Source organism: Glycine max, chromosome 15 (genome assembly GCF_000004515.6).
Source record: "Glycine max cultivar Williams 82 chromosome 15, Glycine_max_v4.0, whole genome shotgun sequence".
NCBI lineage: Eukaryota > Viridiplantae > Streptophyta > Magnoliopsida > Fabales > Fabaceae > Glycine > Glycine max.
This window is the reverse complement of record NC_038251.2, coordinates 7508823-7528481: the sequence shown is the minus strand read 5'-3', so window position 1 is coordinate 7528481 and position 19659 is coordinate 7508823. Positions and strand designations below refer to the sequence as shown.

Here is a 19659-nt window from a genome sequence, read left to right as displayed (position 1 = left end):
GAATTTTGACATAAAGGGCTGAAAGGGGTCTTGATGAGAGGATTGAGTGGGTGTAATCTCATTGGAGGAGAACATGAAAAAGAGGAAGGAAAAAGGAAAAAAGATGATAAGCATGTTAAATTTTCTCTAAAAAAACAAATATTACATAGGTTCTAATTCGTCTAAATCTAATTCCAAGTAAAAAATTTACACAATATAATTTTGCAAGACGAAATACAAACACAAAAATTATAGTAAAAACAAAATTTAAATATTTTATAAGGAACTGAATTTAAATATTTTAGAAGGAAAAAAACATATTTCAACTTCTATAATATAATTTTGTTTATTCACGTTTAATAAGTTGCTCACAATTCATTAATAGAGTTTGTTTTGATAATTCTGATAATTATTTAATTTCTTAGAGATTTTTCTATCTATTCCTTATTTATTTTAGTGGATAAAATTTAAAAATATTCGGTTAATATCTGGTATTTAAATAATTTTTTATTAGATGTTGTATTAAAACATGTTTTATTATATTTACTTAATATCTTAATTCGTTTTTTATTTTAAAAAATAGCTGCAATTTTATCCTTCTTTTTGTTTTTTAAAATATTTTGAAACAAATTATAAATACTTTAAATTTAAATAATACACATGGGGGTATATTCGTGAATACATAAATTTATAATTGGTGGTGGGAATTAGTTTGACTCTCACTATTTTTTATTTCTTAATTATTAATGTTAATTATGATTAATATATATATATAAATATATTATTCACTTGTCCCTCTCTGGTAACTTAAAAAAAATAATCATATTATTCATTTATATTTTGATTTCCTTGGGCCATTAAAACCGTCGAGCAATTGGACGAGATCGTTCAAAATTTTGAATTTATTTTTTAAAAAATCCAATCAATTGTTAATACAAAAACTTTTTTTTTGTTCCCATTTATAATGATTGAATCAAGCCATAAGCATATATAACTTATATTGGGTCCATTTTGGTTGTTAGTTTTAAGCTTTGGATTTTAAAAAATTGATTTTTAATTTTATAATTTTGTTTCCATTTTTTGTGGTTTTTATTTTTTCAATTTTAAATTCAAACTAAACTATTATTTGTTACTTCATAATTCAAGCTCATTTGATGATACATGCCATTGTATGATAATCACAATAATAAGGGGGTGAAATTCAAAAATAGGAATAACAACATTACAATGACATTAATAACAATAACCATAATTATGAAAAATTTTATAATTATTATATTGTTGTTATTGTCTTGATGATTATGATTTAATAATAATAACAATATGATATTAATAATTATTGTGATCACAATTATGACCTACAAATTGACTTTATTTTTATTTTCTTTACATATTAAAATGCATATTTCAACCGTTGTACAATGTTTGTCAAGACATTTTCATTGTTTCACACAAACATTTGATATAAATTTACCAAAAACAATTCTTAAAAAAATGGTACATCCTTGGTACAAATGTTGTTTTCCACCCTAGCTAATTCATATAACTCTCTAGCTTTGTGCCATTTCTTGAGTTGAAATTAACATCACAAAACTTCATCCAAGCTAATATTTGCATACGATGCAATGATTACTTCATTTGCATGATACATATCAACTTCGAATGTGAAGTTAATTTTAAAAATAAATATTCAAGAATATGTAAAAAAATTATGGTGTATAAAAAATGTTACTGAGAGTAAAATTCATATTAATAATTATAAAATTAAAAAATAGTCTTTACTTAAGATTTGAAAAAAATGACTCAGATTGACAGGTTGAATGGAATCAAAGACAAGATCGAGTTGAGTTGGTTATTAAATTGATAATTCAAATGTTGAATGTTTGGTAATTGGTATCTTTAATCACTCTTGGTGATAATCTTTATTGTGTAATAATTAAATTTATAATTGTAAATTATTCTACAAAATCTTCTTAATTATTAAATAAAAATCATTGAGCAATTTAAAAAATTTGAAGACATTGAATACATTTAATTTTTACTTAATACTTTTTGTTTAAAATATTATAAATGTTTGTAATAAAATTTATACCATTACTGAATGAAATCTCACTACTATTTTTTTAATCAGTCAACAGTCAAACTCGGCAACTCCCGCTATTATGGGCCCTTCTATCCTTGACCCAAATTGAAACTTTCCTACAAATATTGTTATTTCCACTTCTTTATATGTAAAGTTCACATCCCATTTTATTTTGTAGAAATAAATTTCCTATTTTGCCCTCCATCTTCTCACGCCAACTTCCCCTTCCTATTTATTTATCTCACCTTAATCCCACTACACACACTTCCACACATCGTTCTCCTTTCTTTTCCTCTATCGTTATCCTTCAATGTTGATAGTTGTGTTCGTTAACTTTGCATAACACAACTCATGCTGCCACACCTCGCTTTAGCACATTTGTCTCATGGTAAGTCATATTCTTCTTTTCCCTGTTTTTTCCCATTGTTGCTAATCACATGAAAACATGTTTTCATTGTGGCATATACACATCAAAAACATGTGTTTTGTTTTGTTATGTTTTAAACAAATAAAACAAAAAATACGTTTTCATTGTGAATTGTAAAATCCACCCTGCAATCAAACAAATACATGCCTCTGTTGTGTATTATGAACAATGGAAATATATTTATGTTTAAGATTTTTTTGCATAAAAGATAGGTTTTATTGCACTTTTTATTCCAAAAGTTTTACAATGTTTACGAATTTTGTGCCTTAATTTACAAAACATTAGAATTTTCCCCCCATTTATAAAAACTGACACAATTGAAAAAAAAGACACAATATTTTCTTAATTGTGTTAGTTTAAAGGAAAAATTGTCACAAAATGTCTTAATTGTGGTGATTTTTTTATGTGGATGGAAAATTTGTGATGTTTTGCAAATCAGGAGGCAAATTTCATGAAAAATAAGTTTGGGGGAAAAAATTTAAGACATTATAAAATTTTGGCGATAAAAAGTACAATTAATAACCAAAAAAAATTAAACTAAAGAAAGGATTTGAATTATGATTGTGATTGTGAGAATAATAATAACAAATCTCCCTTTGCTACTCTTTTTCTTATCAGGCTTCATAATTTGGGCCTAAGGCACAGCTGTCCATTGAAGACAGGCCCTGAGCGGCAAAATGCATTTCCACATCAATGGCGGGAAATCCCCATTTCCATTTGGCGTCGTAACCTGGCTTAATCCAACGGCTACAAACACAGCAACCACCTACTTTTTCCTCAAACTTAGAATCCTCTTTCAATTTCTCTCTGGACCAAACCCTCGAATAGTTCGATTTCAAAATCCATGGCGAGACCTTCCAAGCTACACTCATCTTCCGACGAAGCGCTCTCCAATGCTTCGAGTTCCTCCGATGAAGAGGAGCAAGTCAACGAGCAGATCAACGAAGAGGAAGACGAGGAGGAGCTCGAGGCGGTGGCGCGCCCTGCCAGTTCTGCTGACGACGACGACGAAGTCGCCGGCGACAATCCGCCGGACTCCGATGAAGATCCAGCCGCCGATGACGCTGACGATGACCAGGTCAAAGTCTCCTCTCAGTCTTACAATATTGTTCGTACTTCGTTACTCGATTTTGTTCTAGGGTTTATACTTTACTGCTTCTTTGCTCATGCTTGAGTTGCTATCGAGATTCGAGACTGTTATTCTGTATTTGAAGTTGTGTTTACTTGCCTTGTGTGTCCGTGAAAATGCGGTGTATGCTGAAGAGAGAGAGTGTGAGAAGCAACGTGCTCGCGAATTAACTTGTTTTTGTTTGGCTCGCGAATTTAAGGGGAAACCTAAAGCCTAAGCGTTTGTTGTTTGACTATAGGATGGGGATAATGTTGATCCCGAAATTAGCAAGCGAGAGAAGGCGAGATTAAAAGAAATGCAGAAAATGAAGAAACAGAAGATTCAGGAGATACTGGATGTACAGAATGCGGCCATTGACGCTGACATGGTACGTTTAGTTCTGTGACAATTCAACTTCTTTTTGTATTATAGTGTATTGATATGATCGCTAAGTAAATGAACCGACAACTAATGCAGAACAATAGAGGGAAGGGGCGTCTGAAGTATCTCTTGCAGCAGACTGAGCTGTTTGCTCATTTTGCAAAAGGGGATCAATCTTCGTCTCAGAAGAAGTCAAGGGGAAGGTATATTCCTAAAATTTATGTGAATTACCCCATGTCCATGTCAATTTGTCTCCTCTTTTTCCTTTGTTCTTGCTCTGAATTTTATTGCATTTGGCGTCTAGATGACATTATAAGTTATACCTTCAAAAGTTTAAAGTTCTTTAAAAGGGTGCATATAAATTCTTATATGCTAGGTGGCCAAGGAAATCATAGAGATAAACTAGCATCAACTAATCTAAAAATTGATACATTTGTCTTTTATGTTAACATCATAGCAGAGCTACTGGTGGTTCTCTGAGTCTGATTTCAGAAGAGCACTAAAGAGACAACACTGACTTTTTGCTGCATAAAGGAACTTATCCTAACATTTTATGTTTATGCATTAAGGGGTCGCCATGCATCCAATTTCACCGAGGAAGAAGAAGATGAAGAATACCTAAAAGGAGAAGAAGATGGTCTAGCAAACACACGTCTGGTGACACAACCATCATGTAAGTGTTCTTTCTTTCTATGCATGTGCTTTTTTTCATGGATTTGAAGGCTCTATTTTAAGCATCTCACATTGTGCAGTTGTACCACAAACTCTTCCCTTTTTGTATTCAATATGCCAATGTATTATATATTATAGGGCTGGCATATTTGCTTTATTTGACATAACATGCTTTGTTTGACTTCTATAGGCTATATATGTGTATACACATCATAATGCTGGATAAGGATGCATTAATTGAATAAACTTATAGAGAAGATATGCAGTACATTATACTTTTATTCTGTTATTCTGGTGGTAGACACCCTCTATTCTGGTTTCTGGATTTCTCATTGGGCTACATGTGTTATAGACACGCATCATGGAATCTTTTTCTTGTGCACCCTTCCTGCTAGATGCTTTCTTTGTTGTTGTTGACATCTGATGGATTACTCTTAAATCAACATTTTTTTTTGGAGGGGGGTTGTATTGTCTAACAAATACGTGGATCTATTCATTTATAGTATTTTTGATTTTTTTTTCTTGTGTCTTGAATGCTCATTGCTTGTTTTTTATTCATTACAGGTATCCAAGGGAAAATGAGGGATTACCAGCTGGCTGGACTAAACTGGCTCATACGATTGTATGAGAATGGAATAAATGGAATTCTGGCTGATGAAATGGTAGGTGTTTGGTGGGCTTGCAGTTGTGTCTAATTGAATTAACTGCATGTAAATGCAAGTTGCTTTGTCATGTGTAATTTGATAGACTGAGGTGATTTAGTTATCCCACTAATAGGGGTAAGGCTTAGATGTTGATAAGTTGGTTTAGATAAGTAATGACAAATAGATGTGATTTGCAGGGGCTTGGTAAAACATTGCAAACTATATCCTTATTAGGTTATTTGCACGAGTTCCGAGGAATCAAAGGTCCTCATATGGTGGTTGCTCCAAAATCTACTCTTGGAAATTGGATGAATGAGATTCGGCGCTTTTGTCCTGTTCTTCGTGCAATCAAGTTTCTTGGCAACCCCGATGAAAGGGTAAGACCATCTTTACTGAGTTGAATTATTGTGGCAAAGGTTACAGTTGATGCTTAATTTGAACTGTTTTTCCTAATGGTTTTGACTTGCTACAGAGACATATCAGAGATGAATTGTTGGTTGCCGGGAAGTTTGATGTTTGTGTCACAAGTTTTGAAATGGCAATCAAGGAGAAGTCTGCTTTGCGTCGATTTAGTTGGCGCTACATAATTATTGATGAAGCTCATCGAATCAAGAATGAGAATTCCTTGCTGTCCAAAACAATGAGGCTCTACAGTACAAACTACCGTCTCCTTATTACTGGCACGCCACTTCAGGTATGACTTGTTGTATTATCCATAATGATGTAGTCACCTGAAGAATGGTTTTTTCTTATCTTTAATTTGTTTAATTTATTGGTCCATACTAATAAACATGGAGGTGGTGTGGTGCCAATTTTCTCAATTTAATTGAAATTAGTGTGATCTCATCTGTATTCTATACTAATCTCAGTGAATTTTGAAATAAAGAAACTGCTAGTAGTGATGGAGGGTTGGGCTATGTGAGTGTATACTCTGTAAGTTAACTTAACTTACAGAGTATACACTCACTGGCTGCATTGTTTAAATTCTAAATTTGTCATACTATTATGATCCTCCTTAGTTGTAGTAGTGCTGGAGGGGAGTGAATAGCATCAGTTTTGGAAATTGCTATTTGAGTAAGGAAAAAAAAAATTAAAATATAATTAGCTATTCTTCTGGGGAACCTTTACTATGTGGTATGTAGCAACATTTCATTAGAGGTGATGCATTAGGCATTATGTTTTTCTGATAAGATTTTTCTTAAACAGTCAATTAAGATTGAATAAATGATTCATAGCTTGGTTAAAACTTAATATTGTTCTTTGGTGTTGTTGGTTTTCAACTGTCTAGCAGCTTAAATTTCTTAATTATATGCTTTTCTACCTTGTTTTGAAATCTTAATTATTTTTTTTGTTTGTTTGTATGCATCCTCAAATATTTACTAGTGTCTATTATCACTTTTATTGGCACAGAATAACCTTCATGAACTCTGGTCTCTTCTCAACTTTCTTCTGCCCGAAATTTTTAGTTCTGCTGAAACTTTTGATGAATGGTTTCAAATCTCTGGTGAAAATGATCAACAGGAGGTTGTTCAACAATTACACAAGGTAAATTACAGAACCTTCTTTTGATTGTTGGAAGTCCTTGATGTTAATCTGGCACATAATTGTCATTTTCATTTTCTATGTATATCAAGGTCCTCCGACCATTTCTCCTTCGAAGGTTGAAGTCAGATGTTGAGAAAGGATTGCCACCAAAAAAGGAAACTATTCTTAAAGTAGGCATGTCCCAAATGCAGAAACAGTATTATAGAGCCCTACTTCAGAAGGATCTTGAGGTTGTAAACGCTGGTGGTGAACGGAAGCGCCTCCTGAACATAGCTATGCAACTCCGCAAATGTTGTAATCATCCATATCTTTTCCAAGGTGCTGAACCTGGTCCTCCCTTCACTACAGGAGATCATCTTATTGAAAACGCTGGTAAACTCTACATACATTAAGAGATACTGCGGACATTCTTTTTAGGTTGATGAATAAAATCTGAGATTATTTCATGTTGTAAAAATATTGTTTCCAGGTAAAATGGTTCTTTTGGATAAGTTACTTCCTAAATTGAAAGAGCGCGATTCTAGGGTCCTTATATTTTCACAGGTCAGTTCTGTCAGAATGTGATTCTTGTCGCTGATGATTGTGAATGCCTTATATTTTGCAACCTGTTTTTGTTTGCTCTCATTTATTTCTGCCTTTTGAATTTTCTTCTGTACCTAATTTGTGGCTTTTCTCCCCAGATGACTAGGCTGCTAGACATACTCGAAGATTATTTAATGTTTCGTGGATATCAATATTGTCGCATTGATGGAAATACTGGTGGGGATGATCGAGATGCTTCCATTGATGCTTTCAACAAACCAGGAAGTGAGAAATTTGTCTTCTTGTTATCAACTCGTGCTGGAGGTCTTGGTATTAATCTTGCTACTGCTGATGTTGTCATTCTGTACGATAGTGACTGGTCAGTATTTCAAGTAGTTATGGACTCAGCCATCTGATTTATATCTGTACCAAAATTATTTTGTTGATGGTTGGTGCTTTTACAACAGGAACCCACAAGTTGACTTGCAGGCTCAGGATCGTGCTCATAGGATTGGTCAAAAGAAAGAAGTTCAAGTTTTCCGATTTTGTACTGAGGTTTGCAATTTTAAACTTTATTTTAATTTCCAATTCATTGTTCACTCTGTGTGTGTTAGTATCTCATCTCGTCATTGTAATTTGTAATGGTACAGTATACAATAGAAGAGAAAGTCATTGAAAGGGCCTACAAAAAGCTTGCACTTGATGCTCTGGTGATTCAGCAAGGGCGATTGGCTGAGCAGAAGAGTAGGAATTCAATGAATAACTTTTCTTGTTTCTTTGCTGAAAGTTGTGTGGATTGTCTAATATGGTTCCATTGGCTTTTATGTGCAGCGGTAAATAAAGATGAATTGCTTCAAATGGTTAGATTTGGGGCTGAAATGGTTTTCAGTTCCAAGGATAGTACAATTACAGATGAAGATATTGATAGAATTATTGCTAAAGGAGAGGAGGCAACTGCTGAGCTAGATGCCAAGATGAAGAAATTTACTGAAGATGCCATCAAATTTAAGATGGATGACAGTATGTGCCTATAATTCTAGCTTTAAAAACAATATTGGCATGATCTTTACAAGTTTTATGCTTTCTTCTGTCTGTAGTTTATAGTTACTAATACTGGTGCTTTCTTTTTGTAGCTGCCGAGTTATATGATTTTGATGATGAGAAGGTAAACATGACACATTGTTTTATCTTTGGCAACTTTTTGTATTGCTTTGTATCAACCCTACTCTCCTCCTTTCCCTTGTTATCTATTTAACTGACATTGGCATATCAATTTCCCTTTTTAAATAAAGGATGAAAGCAGATTTGATATAAAAAAAATTGTGAGTGAGAACTGGATTGAACCACCCAAAAGGGAGCGGAAGCGCAAGTAAGCGTTGCCCTTTACATTTTATGCATCCATATTGATTTGGTATTTTGCTTTTATGACAAGATGATGGTTTTCTTTTTCTGGGGTTCTTGCTCATAGTTACTCAGAGTCTGAATACTTCAAGCAAACAATGCGCCAAGGTGGTCCTACCAAACCAAAAGAGCCCCGTATTCCTAGGATGCCCCAGTTGTAAGCTTCTACACTTGATTTTTCTTCTTAACAGTTAGCATAGTACCTCCGTTATTTACTTACTGATATTTTTTTGTTCTTTGACCTCCAGGCATGATTTCCAATTTTTCAACACACAAAGGTTGAGTGAGCTGTATGAAAAGGAAGTACGCTATCTCATGGTAGGTGTAAGCAAAAAAGAATTTGCTACAGTTCATGTTTTTAGCTTTTTAGATTTAGCTTTAGCTCAACAAATTGGTATATTGTTTGGTGCTTATTATTTTATAAAATTGCAGCAAACACACCAGAGGAATCAGATAAAGGATTCAATAGATGTTGATGAACCAGAAGGTATGTGGGTACTCTCCAGACTAGTACTTTGACTCCTCCTTTCTACATGTATGTTAATTTTAATTGTGATGAAATGAATGTTTAGAGGTGGGAGATCCATTGACAGCTGAAGAGTTGGAAGAAAAGGAGCGCTTGCTAGAAGAGGTAAACATTTTTCCCCTTTTTTTGCAAACTAGGCTTTCACATGGACCCTTTTTTATTTTTATTATTTGGTTAATATAGGGATTTTCTTCATGGAGCCGGAGGGATTTTAATACTTTCATTAGGGCCTGCGAAAAATATGGCCGAAATGATATACAAAGTATTGCTTCTGAGATGGAAGGAAAAACCGAGGAGGAAGTTGAAAGATATGCAAAGGTCTTTAAAGAAAGATACAAGGAATTAAATGGTATGTTACAGTTACAGTTACAGCCAATTCTTCTATGGATTTTGTTGATTATTTAAGTGTGGAAGAAAAATACTTAGCCAAATCCAAATGAATGTTTATATCTGCTAGTTTGTAGTAGTCTTTTGGCAAAAATCATTTTGCTTAACCAGCAACTTGAGTGATTCATATTTTGATTTGGACTTATTCTGTGCTGTGTTGAGTTAAAATGCAGCACATTTCTGTATTGATTCTTTTTATCGTGCATGTGTGTAGGTGTTCATATTCACCTAGTGGGATAAGGCTTTGTTATTAACTTTTTTTGGAAATTACTTTCTGTTTAGAATGTCAAGGTTCTGCCTAATTTGTGCATTTTGAATCATTGTCTGCAGATTATGACAGAATTATTAAAAACATTGAAAGGGGGGAGGCAAGAATTTCTCGGAAAGATGAGATCATGAAAGCTATTGGAAAGAAGTTGGACCGCTACAAGAATCCGTGGCTAGAGTTGAAGATACAGTATGGGCAAAACAAAGGGAAGTTGTACAATGAAGAATGTGACAGATTCATGGTACAAATTTTATGTCTTTCAATTTTTTTTTTCTTTCTAGGTCTAGCTCCATCATCCTTCTATCGGTTTCTAAAAAAATTGCTATAAATTTACAGATATGCATGGTGCACAAACTTGGCTATGGGAACTGGGATGAGTTAAAGGCAGCATTTCGAACATCACCCTTGTTTCGATTTGATTGGTTTGTCAAATCTCGCACCACTCAAGAACTGGCTAGGAGGTGTGACACCCTCATTCGACTGGTAGAAAAGGAAAACCAAGAATATGATGAGAGGGAGAGACAAGCTCGCAAAGAGAAGAAACTTGCCAAAGTTAGTTTCTCGTCATATTGTGTGTTAATAGTATAGAATTTGAATATGAATTTTTCTCATACTCAAGTTTAACTAATATTTCAGAGCATGACCCCATCGAAGCGTGCTTTGGCAAGACAGACAGAGAGTCCATCTTCTTTGAAGAAGCGCAAGCAGTTAACCATGGACGATTATGCAAGCACGGTATGCACACTTACTAAATGTGTTATATTCCTTGTTGATTACATAGTTTCTTGCTGCGTTTTTATTAAAGCAGTTCATGCTATTGTGGCAGGGGAAGAGAAGAAAATAATGAACATATGCTCTATATTGCGTAGGATAAGTAAGGGGTTGTTGGGTTTTAAAGTCCTTGGTGATTTGGATGTGGCCCAGACTTGGCAATTGATGGCCAGGCTTGCCTTCCAAAAGCCGTGCTAGTTTGCTAACAACCTCTAACTTGTGTAGGCTCCAAATATCTGTTGTATGGCTAGTTAGAGAATATCAAGTAGAAATGGGTTGTTGTATTGTAAGTATGTATATCTACAAAACAAATCCTTAGATTTGAACGACTAGTTCAATGAAATATATGTAGTTCTAACTTAATGCTATTTTGAAGTAGACATGCATTAAGCTAACGTTTGGAAATTCCGGTTGGCCATTGAATTCGCAAGTGGAAAGCTTCAATTTGATGCCAAAATGATGTTTTCTACTTTTATGAAATTATATGATTATACAATTAAAATTCTAGAGAGAAATAGAGATATGAATATTACAATGACATTATGGGACAAGTGATATATGAACGAAAATAATTGGTTTCGTTCGCTGCCAAAAAAGTTGTTGAAAATGTAGTTGATAAACAAGCATCAATATGATTGAAATCAACTTATCAAAACAATTAATTTTTCAAGGACGAGGGTATTAATTTATATTTCTATGAAAGTCCTGAAGCATTTAATTTACTAATGCATTATATTAAAATTAATTTATTACAAAATAATTTTAAATCATTTTTTCAGTATCATAAATACAATATTTTCTAGATTCTTCATTCATTGTGTAAATACATTCAACAATATTTTTCATATCTACATTATGGGAGATTTACGTTTTAGATGGAAATATAATCGTTTTTATGTATTAGAAGATAATTTTTCAACATGATATTTCTTATAGACATGTATATTTTTTATTTCTGTACGTTAATATTTTTTAAAAAATTTTGGTTCATATAAGTTTATTTTTTTAATTTTAGTCTCGTAAATGCTTACAAATTCTTGCAAAATATCTGATAGAAACCAAAATTAAAAAAACATAAACTTACATTAAAAAATAAACTTGTATGGACAAAAAATGAAAAACCATTAATATATGAAAATTAAAAACATATTTAAGTTTTTAATATTTGATAAGGCATTCCTATAAACATAACTAAGAAACTAATCCTTGAGCTAAAGATGGTCAAATAAAGTAATTCTCATAGTAACAATTCTTGAATTGCAAACTAAAAAAGTAAAGTTTATGTTAAGTAATTCATTTATCATCTACTGTATATTATTTGTTCCCTTTTGTCGGTTTCCTTCCATTGCTTAAGAAGAATAAAGTAAAACTTAGTGAAAAATGGTAGATGAGTATGCATAAGTGAATTATTTTGAGTAGGGATGCAAGGCAGGACAAATACAGGTAGGAGTCCCTCATCACTTGTCCATATTTGCACGGATATCTGTTAGGTGAGTATCAACAAATTTTACAAGTAAAAAAATAAATTAAAAATAAGAAATTTTAAAACACATTTATATTAAAAAAAATAATTTTGAAACATATTTATATGAAAAAAAAATTGAAATATATTTTTACTAAATAAATTAAAATAAATTATTTTGTATATAATGATGGAATTTAAGTAGAATGCAGATCCTCTACAGTAGATTGGAGTAGTATTTGGAACAGTAAAACCTTTATTGATCATTTGTTAAGGAGCTGAGTGCCCACAAATATCTGCAAGTGCTAGATTTTTTGCTATCTCTAATTTTGATAATGATCCCATTCACCTATTACAAGTGAATTTGCTTGTATTAAAATCAAATTGAATTGTTTTCTGTCAAATGTACGTCTAGGTGAAATTAATATCATGCATAAAACATGTAATTTATCTTGAAAGTGGCTTATTTTTAGTTAGTTTTCTACATTAACACTATCCAATAATTTGAATTGATACTATTCAATATTTTTATTATATTTAGGATAATTATTTTATGCTAAAAAAATGTATAATTAATTATAGCATGTCTTTTAATTATATACATATGTAATTTTAAAGCATGCAAAAAAATCAACTTCACCTTTGCGATAACAGGGAAAACATCCTAGAATTCTGTTCGAAACTGGTACACCCTTTCATGAAGAAATAAATTAATAACAGTTCTTTAGATAAATGAATAAGGATACGAATTAATAATGAAATGGTTTACAAGTTTGGAGGTTTGATTCAGATAGCCAATAGAAAACTTTTTTCTCATCGTGACATGTCTGCTTATGTGGACATACATCCTCATTCATTGCATGTGCAAAAGACAAAAGAAGAGCCATGTGGAAAATAATTTTTTTTTTTGGTATAAGCCGAAAACATAGACTCAGACATACAACAGATACTGTACGAGTACACATGTGACAGCAATGACACCAGCATCCACCAAGCTCCACCCATCATACAAACCAATTATGGGGCCAAAAATTAGACGCCTTTGCTGCTGCTGCTCTATGCAACATGAACCTAGAAATCGTTAGTACATTGACATGGATGGATCTTGAATTCACATTCTGCACCATCTTCATCATTACATTTTAAATACCCCAATCCACACTACCCCCCCCCCCCCCCCCCCCCCTCCCAAACCCCAATTTTTGTTTTTTTTTCAAATGTGTATTGTTTTCCTTCACATGATGATGACTAACAAACTACCAGAATGACGTGGGAGAACAGTCATAGTTGGATTCAAGACGCGCATAGACATGAAAACCAACACATTCTCTCCTCTGACTCGATCATACATGAATAGTAAGTTGGTTTGGTGTTCCCCGTGTCTGTTTAGTCATTCGTAGCATCGAAGCTACCCACAGCGTTTGCCTTCTTCTTCTCTCTCCAGTTCTCGCCCCACACTTTCGCTTCTGCAACCGCACGCTCTCTGTCCAGGTCGCGGTTCCACGGAGTCTCTCTGGCTCTTGCAGTATTTACAGGGCTGTCTCTCTGAGAATCCTGCCTTTCGTAATCATCCAATCCCCATTTTCTCCCTGACCCCCCACCGGTGTCAATCCTGCCTAACTCGGTCGCGGTGCTTGGATCCCTGCTGTCTCTCTTCCTGAAGTCGGGTGAATTTCTGTGGGTGGAAGGGGAGCCGAGCCGGCCATGGTCGGGGCTGTCCACACTGTCTGCCATGCTCCTTCTGTCATCCCTGCTCCTAGGGGTTGATGGACCAACCCTGTTGGATTGATTGGCTGCATTTGGATCATATGTCTGTGAAGCCAGATATGTGAGAGCAGTCACCACATCCCCAATAAGAGGCCTTGTAGCAGCTTGTTCCTGCAGACACATTGCAGCAACTGCAAGTGCTTGGTATAGTCCTCGCATCGGGTAACGGCCTTGAAGTAGAGGGTCAGCCATTTTGGGGAACTTCCTACGGTCTTTGAAAAGCGGCCGTGCCTACAAAGTTCCATGTCCCAAGAATATGAAGACAAATAATTGTAAATATGTTGTGTTAATTTAGAAATATTAACATACCAACCAATTCACATGATTTATAACCTAGAACTAAGGTTCTGTTTGGATAAGATTTTCCATAAGCACCTATAGGAGAAGCCGAGGAGAAAATAAGAAGGAAAAATGAAAAAAACCTTATAAGTTAATTTTAGCTTATGAGAAAAGTTTTTTTTTCATTTGCCGAGTATTTTCTTCGAATTATGGAGAAGTTTATACAAACATGACATAACACAAGGATGATCAAGTGAGAGATACTTACCCATGCAACAAGATTATGCTCTCCATGTGCACGGGTGTTATCAATAGCCTTGCGCCCAGTAATGAGTTCAAGGAAGACAACACCAAAACTATAGACATCAGATTTCAGAGTTAGTTGACCAGTCATAGCATATTCTGGGGCACAATAACCATATGTTCCCATTACTCGTGTGGATACATGAGTCTTGTCGCCGACTGGACCAAGTTTTGCCAGCCCAAAATCTGATAACTTGGGATGATAACCCTCATCAAGGAGGATGTTGGATGATTTTAAGTCTCTATATATCACTGGCGGATTTGCCTTGTCATGCAAATATTCCAATCCCTTTGCAGCTCCAGCTGCTATTTTCATCCTAGTGTTCCAGTCCAGAGGCTCCTTGTCAGGAGGAAGATCTGGAAAAGAGATTCAGTGTCAGAAATTTCTCCAGTGTATAGGCTGAAACCTTATATGGGTTAATTTCTAATAACAAACTGAAAGCAATGTCTATTGGTGATGTAAACCAACATTGTAATGAGCTTCTAAAGAACTTATCGAAGGGTCTGTTCATTATAGATAATACACCCTTTCCAAAAGATTAGCAGAATTTTGGCACACTAGCACCTAGCCAGTCCAGATATAAATCAGCATATTTGCAGTTGCAACATAAACCAATATGCATTATGTCAAGCAAGTAACAACATCTAAACAGCAATACAGGCAAAAGAGATTATTTTATTTTATTTGCAAAAATACAGTTCAGTTGGTACTTGTTAGACTGTAACGAAATAGATGGAATACCAAGCCTCATAAGTGACATCAAAATTTCAGATCTGTAATCAAATTTTACTAGAAGACAGCTCATATCTACAACGCCATTGGAGTCAAATAGATTTGTAGCAGGCCTTATCTTAAATCGTCAGATACTAGCTTTGCTGATTCCTAGGTAGTAGGGCCACTAACATGAGTAGTGAACATTTTTGGCAGAGCTTATTGAGGATCTCATGAGTCTCCCCCAACACAGTCACACACACACACACAAACCCATAAAAGCATCACTCAACAGTGTTACTTCAAGTCAAATTTTCACAGATAAAGTTCCCACTATGAAGATTATGCTGATAAAAAATCAAACTATTTACACCAAAGTGTAATAAAAAAACTTTGGCATACAATACACTTCAATAAGCTGTAAATAAGCTCTTCCAAATGGGCTCTTGCGTATAAGTTGTTTCTAATCAAAGAAGAAATAGGGTTAAATTGTTTTCATACAAGTTGTATCTTGTTTTTATAAGCTATACTAGATATACTAGATACTTATTAAAATAAGCTCAAAACAACTTATATACATATGATAAACTGTTCTTATAAGATCTCACAAACTCTTGCACAAGCTCGTATGCTTCAAGATAAGTCAAAATAAACTGTAAAAAAGATCTTCAAAATGCACCCTAATTTACCAGAGTTGTAACATCCAAATCATCTTTTAGCTTTCTCCTTAACCAGTTGAGAACTTACTCAAGCCAAAAAATGACATTAAATTAGCACGTATTGTACAACATTTATGGCTTAACTAATCTAATTACTACAAAGAAGATTGATTGAATGAATGGTTAATAAAATTGACGGTGAAGAATATAGGCATCCTATATCATCTAATGTTGCCAGCCCATGCCACCAGCAGAAGTAAGTTCTATCAAGCAAGTTCATTGCTACCATTATTGAAACCAAATTCAACTTAACCTAATTACTCCTACAGTCCTACAGTTCTATTATTTTAATTTGAATCTATGATGTTTATTCAAAGATATATGATCTCCTAATGCGCAACACCCTTTCACTAGCTGAAGGAGAAGATAAATTGTTAGGCACCAAGAATATTAATGGGAAGGAAAGAAATATTTTATTGAATTGAATGGAAACAGAAAATAGGAGAGATCAATCTCCTCCAAGGGTTCCCCCTTCACAAACTATTTCTCCTTTCACAAAGAGAAAAAGCTCAATCTACAATGATACAAGATAGAATGCCTCTCCTTTACATCCTCCTCCTATTTAGTTACCTCTCAAATCCCCTCTAACTGTCTAACCCTTCTATTAACAAACTACAAAAAGTTTCCTGGCTAACTTCCTAACTCCTAATATTATTTGATTTGTAGAAATAGAAAATTGTGATGCATTTTCTCTTTTTTTTAATGCCTCTGTAATGGTACATTTCACCCTTTGAGGTTTGAACCACGTGATAACAATCTTATTTGTTTTCTCCCTGCTTTCGTGTCATATACAGTTTCCCCCATTTTATTTAGAAAGGAAAGGACACAGCCAAAGCACATAAGTTCTTTTGTTTGATAACAGTGAATTTAACCATAGAATGAAAGAAATTTCCCATTCAAGAATGAATCCTACACTTTCCTTCTCCACTTTATCCTACAAGTTATAGCATTCCTTTGACATTTAAGAAATTAAAAAGATTGAAATAACATGAAATTTAATATTTTATAGTTTTATAATATGAAAGCACAATAGTTGAAGAAGCAAAGATATCAGTTAAAAAAGAAAGCAATCTGACCGTGTAAATGATCCTCCAAAGATCCCAATGGCATAAATTCATAAACAAGCAGCCGCTGATCACCATCAGCACAATAGCCAATTAAGTTCACAAGATTTGGATGATGCAAGAGACTGAGCATAAGAACTTCCACCAAAAACTCTCGATTTCCTTGAAGACCATTTCGGTCAAGCTGTTTTACAGCAACCACCTGCGAAGAGAATGATTTCATTAATGAAGATTACGAAAGAGGCATAGTTATAGTAACAGAGCAATAATCAATGGGAAAATTTCCAGCAGACAAATAACTTTTCTAAGATAAAAATGCAAAGTGAAAGTTGATGAATCCTATTCATATGAAAGGCATTAGGCTGAGCTTCACTATACGATAAATCCAAAATTTTCATAGCAGCAACCACAACTTACTTGTCCTGTGGTCTCAAGGCGACCTTTGTAAACACGCCCGAAACCTCCTTCGCCTAATAAACATTCTGGCCTAAAATTCTTTGTAGCAGCTGCAAGTTCTCGGAACGTAAATGTTTGTGCAGCAATATGGGCCGTTGGGCCATCCTTTGGAACTGGTGTTTCCTTCTTAGTATCTGCGCCACTTCGTGATTTTGATTTATCTAAATGGATAATCAAAGACAAGAAGGAGTCAAAGCTAAAGAGAAACATATCTGATAAACTAGAGAACAAAAATATGTACAGAAGGTGATATCACAACGTTGATACATAATTACACGTAATACTTTAACACAGCTTGAGCTATGTTGGTTTAAATTGCTCAATGACAAGATTTTCATTGTTAAATCATATATCACACCCCGTTGTCAGTTAGAATGTGATTCAAGTAGTTTTAACAATTCCAATTGTCCGGCAACACAAATTCCAGGCCGGATTGTAAAATTTTCAGTACCTATCTTCTGAATGAACTAAATGTTTAATTAGATAAGGGCATTCTGCACAAATCATCTTGGTTAAAATCAATAAATTATCTACAAGACTACTACATTGAAGAATCTACAGAAAATGCAGCAATTGGATTGGACCCTGCATCCCAGAACTGTCAAAAAAATAAATGGAAAACGTTATGAAACAATGTGATGTACTTGTCATATCCAAAGGCAAGGACAGATCCCCAAAGATGTTACTAGGAGCCCTTAGTAGGAACACAATTCAATTAAGAGAAGCTAAAACACATCAACTACCCATCAAATCACTTCACTGGCTGCACCAGTACAAGCACAGCCTCAGATGAACCAGATCAAAGCAGCCAACAACTTGGATTGAAAAACATGGCCAGAAAAACCAAGAAAAAGTACAGAAAAGGGGGAATTGAGGACAATTGAAACCAAGCCAAGGAAGCCATCATCCAATCAAAGAGGGCATGAGAAGTTTGAGAAAGAAAGTTGCCAAAATTAGGAGGCAGACCTGAATTAACCCTGCTGGGGTGGTGAGACTGAGGAACAACAGAAGCAGCAGCTTCCTTAAAAGAAGAATCTCTGTTGGGCACCTCCTTGACCCTCACCCCACCACTGCCCTCCTTGTTGGATGATCCAAAACAAGGAAAACACCCACCCATATCAAATCCAAGCAAATCAAAGCCACCCCTCACAAAACCCACCAACGAATAATGCCTCTCATGACAACAAATGCAAACCCCCTTCAGAAAAAAGCCTGCCAACACAGTCACACTCACACTCACACCCACACCCACACCCACAGAAGACCCATCTCAGAAATCACCATCAAGCTCTTCCCTTTCGGCTTCTACAACTCACTGTGGATGCTTCTGAACATGATCCTCATCGACACCAACATGCCCCAGAAAGCAGATCAACCAATCGAGGAAACTGGTGTGTGGTGAAACACAAACACAAGGTAAAGGAAGAATAATAAATAATAAATAAAAATAGAAGAAAGGCAAAATATTTATATATCTATAGACTATAGACTATAATAATAATAATAAAAAAAAAGTGTAAGGGAAGGGAATTTTCAAATTTGGAAATGGAGAATTATTATTTGGGGTGGTAATTAATTATTAGGGAACACAATTGGAATTCAACAATTGCGTTACACAATCTCTATTACGATGTTGCCATTGAGTTGCTACGAAGTTTCACTTTCACCCTGCAACTCTCAATAATTACAAACATGTACATGTACATTTGTGAGTTTTTAATAATCATCATCGCGGTCGGGAAATGGGACCCGCCCTTACCATGTGTGATGGGCATTGCTAACACATGTTCAACTCCAGCAACGACATACAACTTTTATTTCTTTTTTTCTTGTATTTTTATGTTATTATTAAGTTTTTAACTTAGCATACTAGTATATAAATATTTTTTTAGTTAATTCATACATTTAAAGTAAAACAATTTGTCTGTGGTTATTTAGTTTAAAACTATAAAATCGCAATTTTCTTCGCACGAAGAATTAAGAACCCATTCAGGAGAGATGGAAAAGAAAGGGGGCAATAGGTGATGGTTGATCTACCCACTAGGGCAAAATTGTACGATACTGATGAGTATTGGTAAATTGTACAGATTTTTCTGATTTGAATTTAAAATTGAAAATAAATAAATAAAATAAAAATTCAAATATGTTTGAGGTCCTAATTGTTTGTGTTATGAAAACACAAC

The 19659-nt window shown here is 34.3% G+C and overlaps 2 protein-coding genes across 2 annotated transcripts; one reads left to right on the top strand and one right to left on the bottom strand.

Moving 5' to 3' along the window:
- Window positions 1-3213: 3213 nt before the first annotated feature.
- Window positions 3214-11077, top strand: LOC100809750 (ISWI chromatin-remodeling complex ATPase CHR11). The gene is made up of 25 exons (XM_003546042.5): window positions 3214-3567; window positions 3857-3985; window positions 4075-4181; window positions 4548-4651; window positions 5215-5312; window positions 5492-5671; window positions 5767-5988; window positions 6705-6839; window positions 6929-7211; window positions 7309-7382; window positions 7520-7740; window positions 7829-7916; window positions 8012-8105; window positions 8193-8381; window positions 8495-8526; window positions 8654-8730; window positions 8830-8919; window positions 9011-9080; window positions 9195-9249; window positions 9335-9393; window positions 9472-9637; window positions 10006-10184; window positions 10280-10495; window positions 10580-10678; window positions 10770-11077. The coding sequence occupies exons 1-25, from the start codon at window positions 3334-3336 to the stop codon at window positions 10785-10787; spliced, it is 3219 nt and encodes a 1072-aa protein (XP_003546090.1). The 5' UTR covers window positions 3214-3333; the 3' UTR covers window positions 10788-11077.
- A 1987-nt stretch (window positions 11078-13064) lies between these two features.
- Window positions 13065-19023, bottom strand: LOC100814575 (serine/threonine-protein kinase PBL27). The gene is made up of 5 exons (XM_006597473.4): window positions 18443-19023; window positions 17438-17637; window positions 17033-17222; window positions 14491-14882; window positions 13065-14174 (listed from the first exon to the last, which is right to left on the bottom strand). The coding sequence occupies exons 1-5, from the start codon at window positions 18591-18593 to the stop codon at window positions 13563-13565; spliced, it is 1545 nt and encodes a 514-aa protein (XP_006597536.1). The 5' UTR covers window positions 18594-19023; the 3' UTR covers window positions 13065-13562.
- Between the last annotated feature and the right edge of the window lie 636 nt (window positions 19024-19659).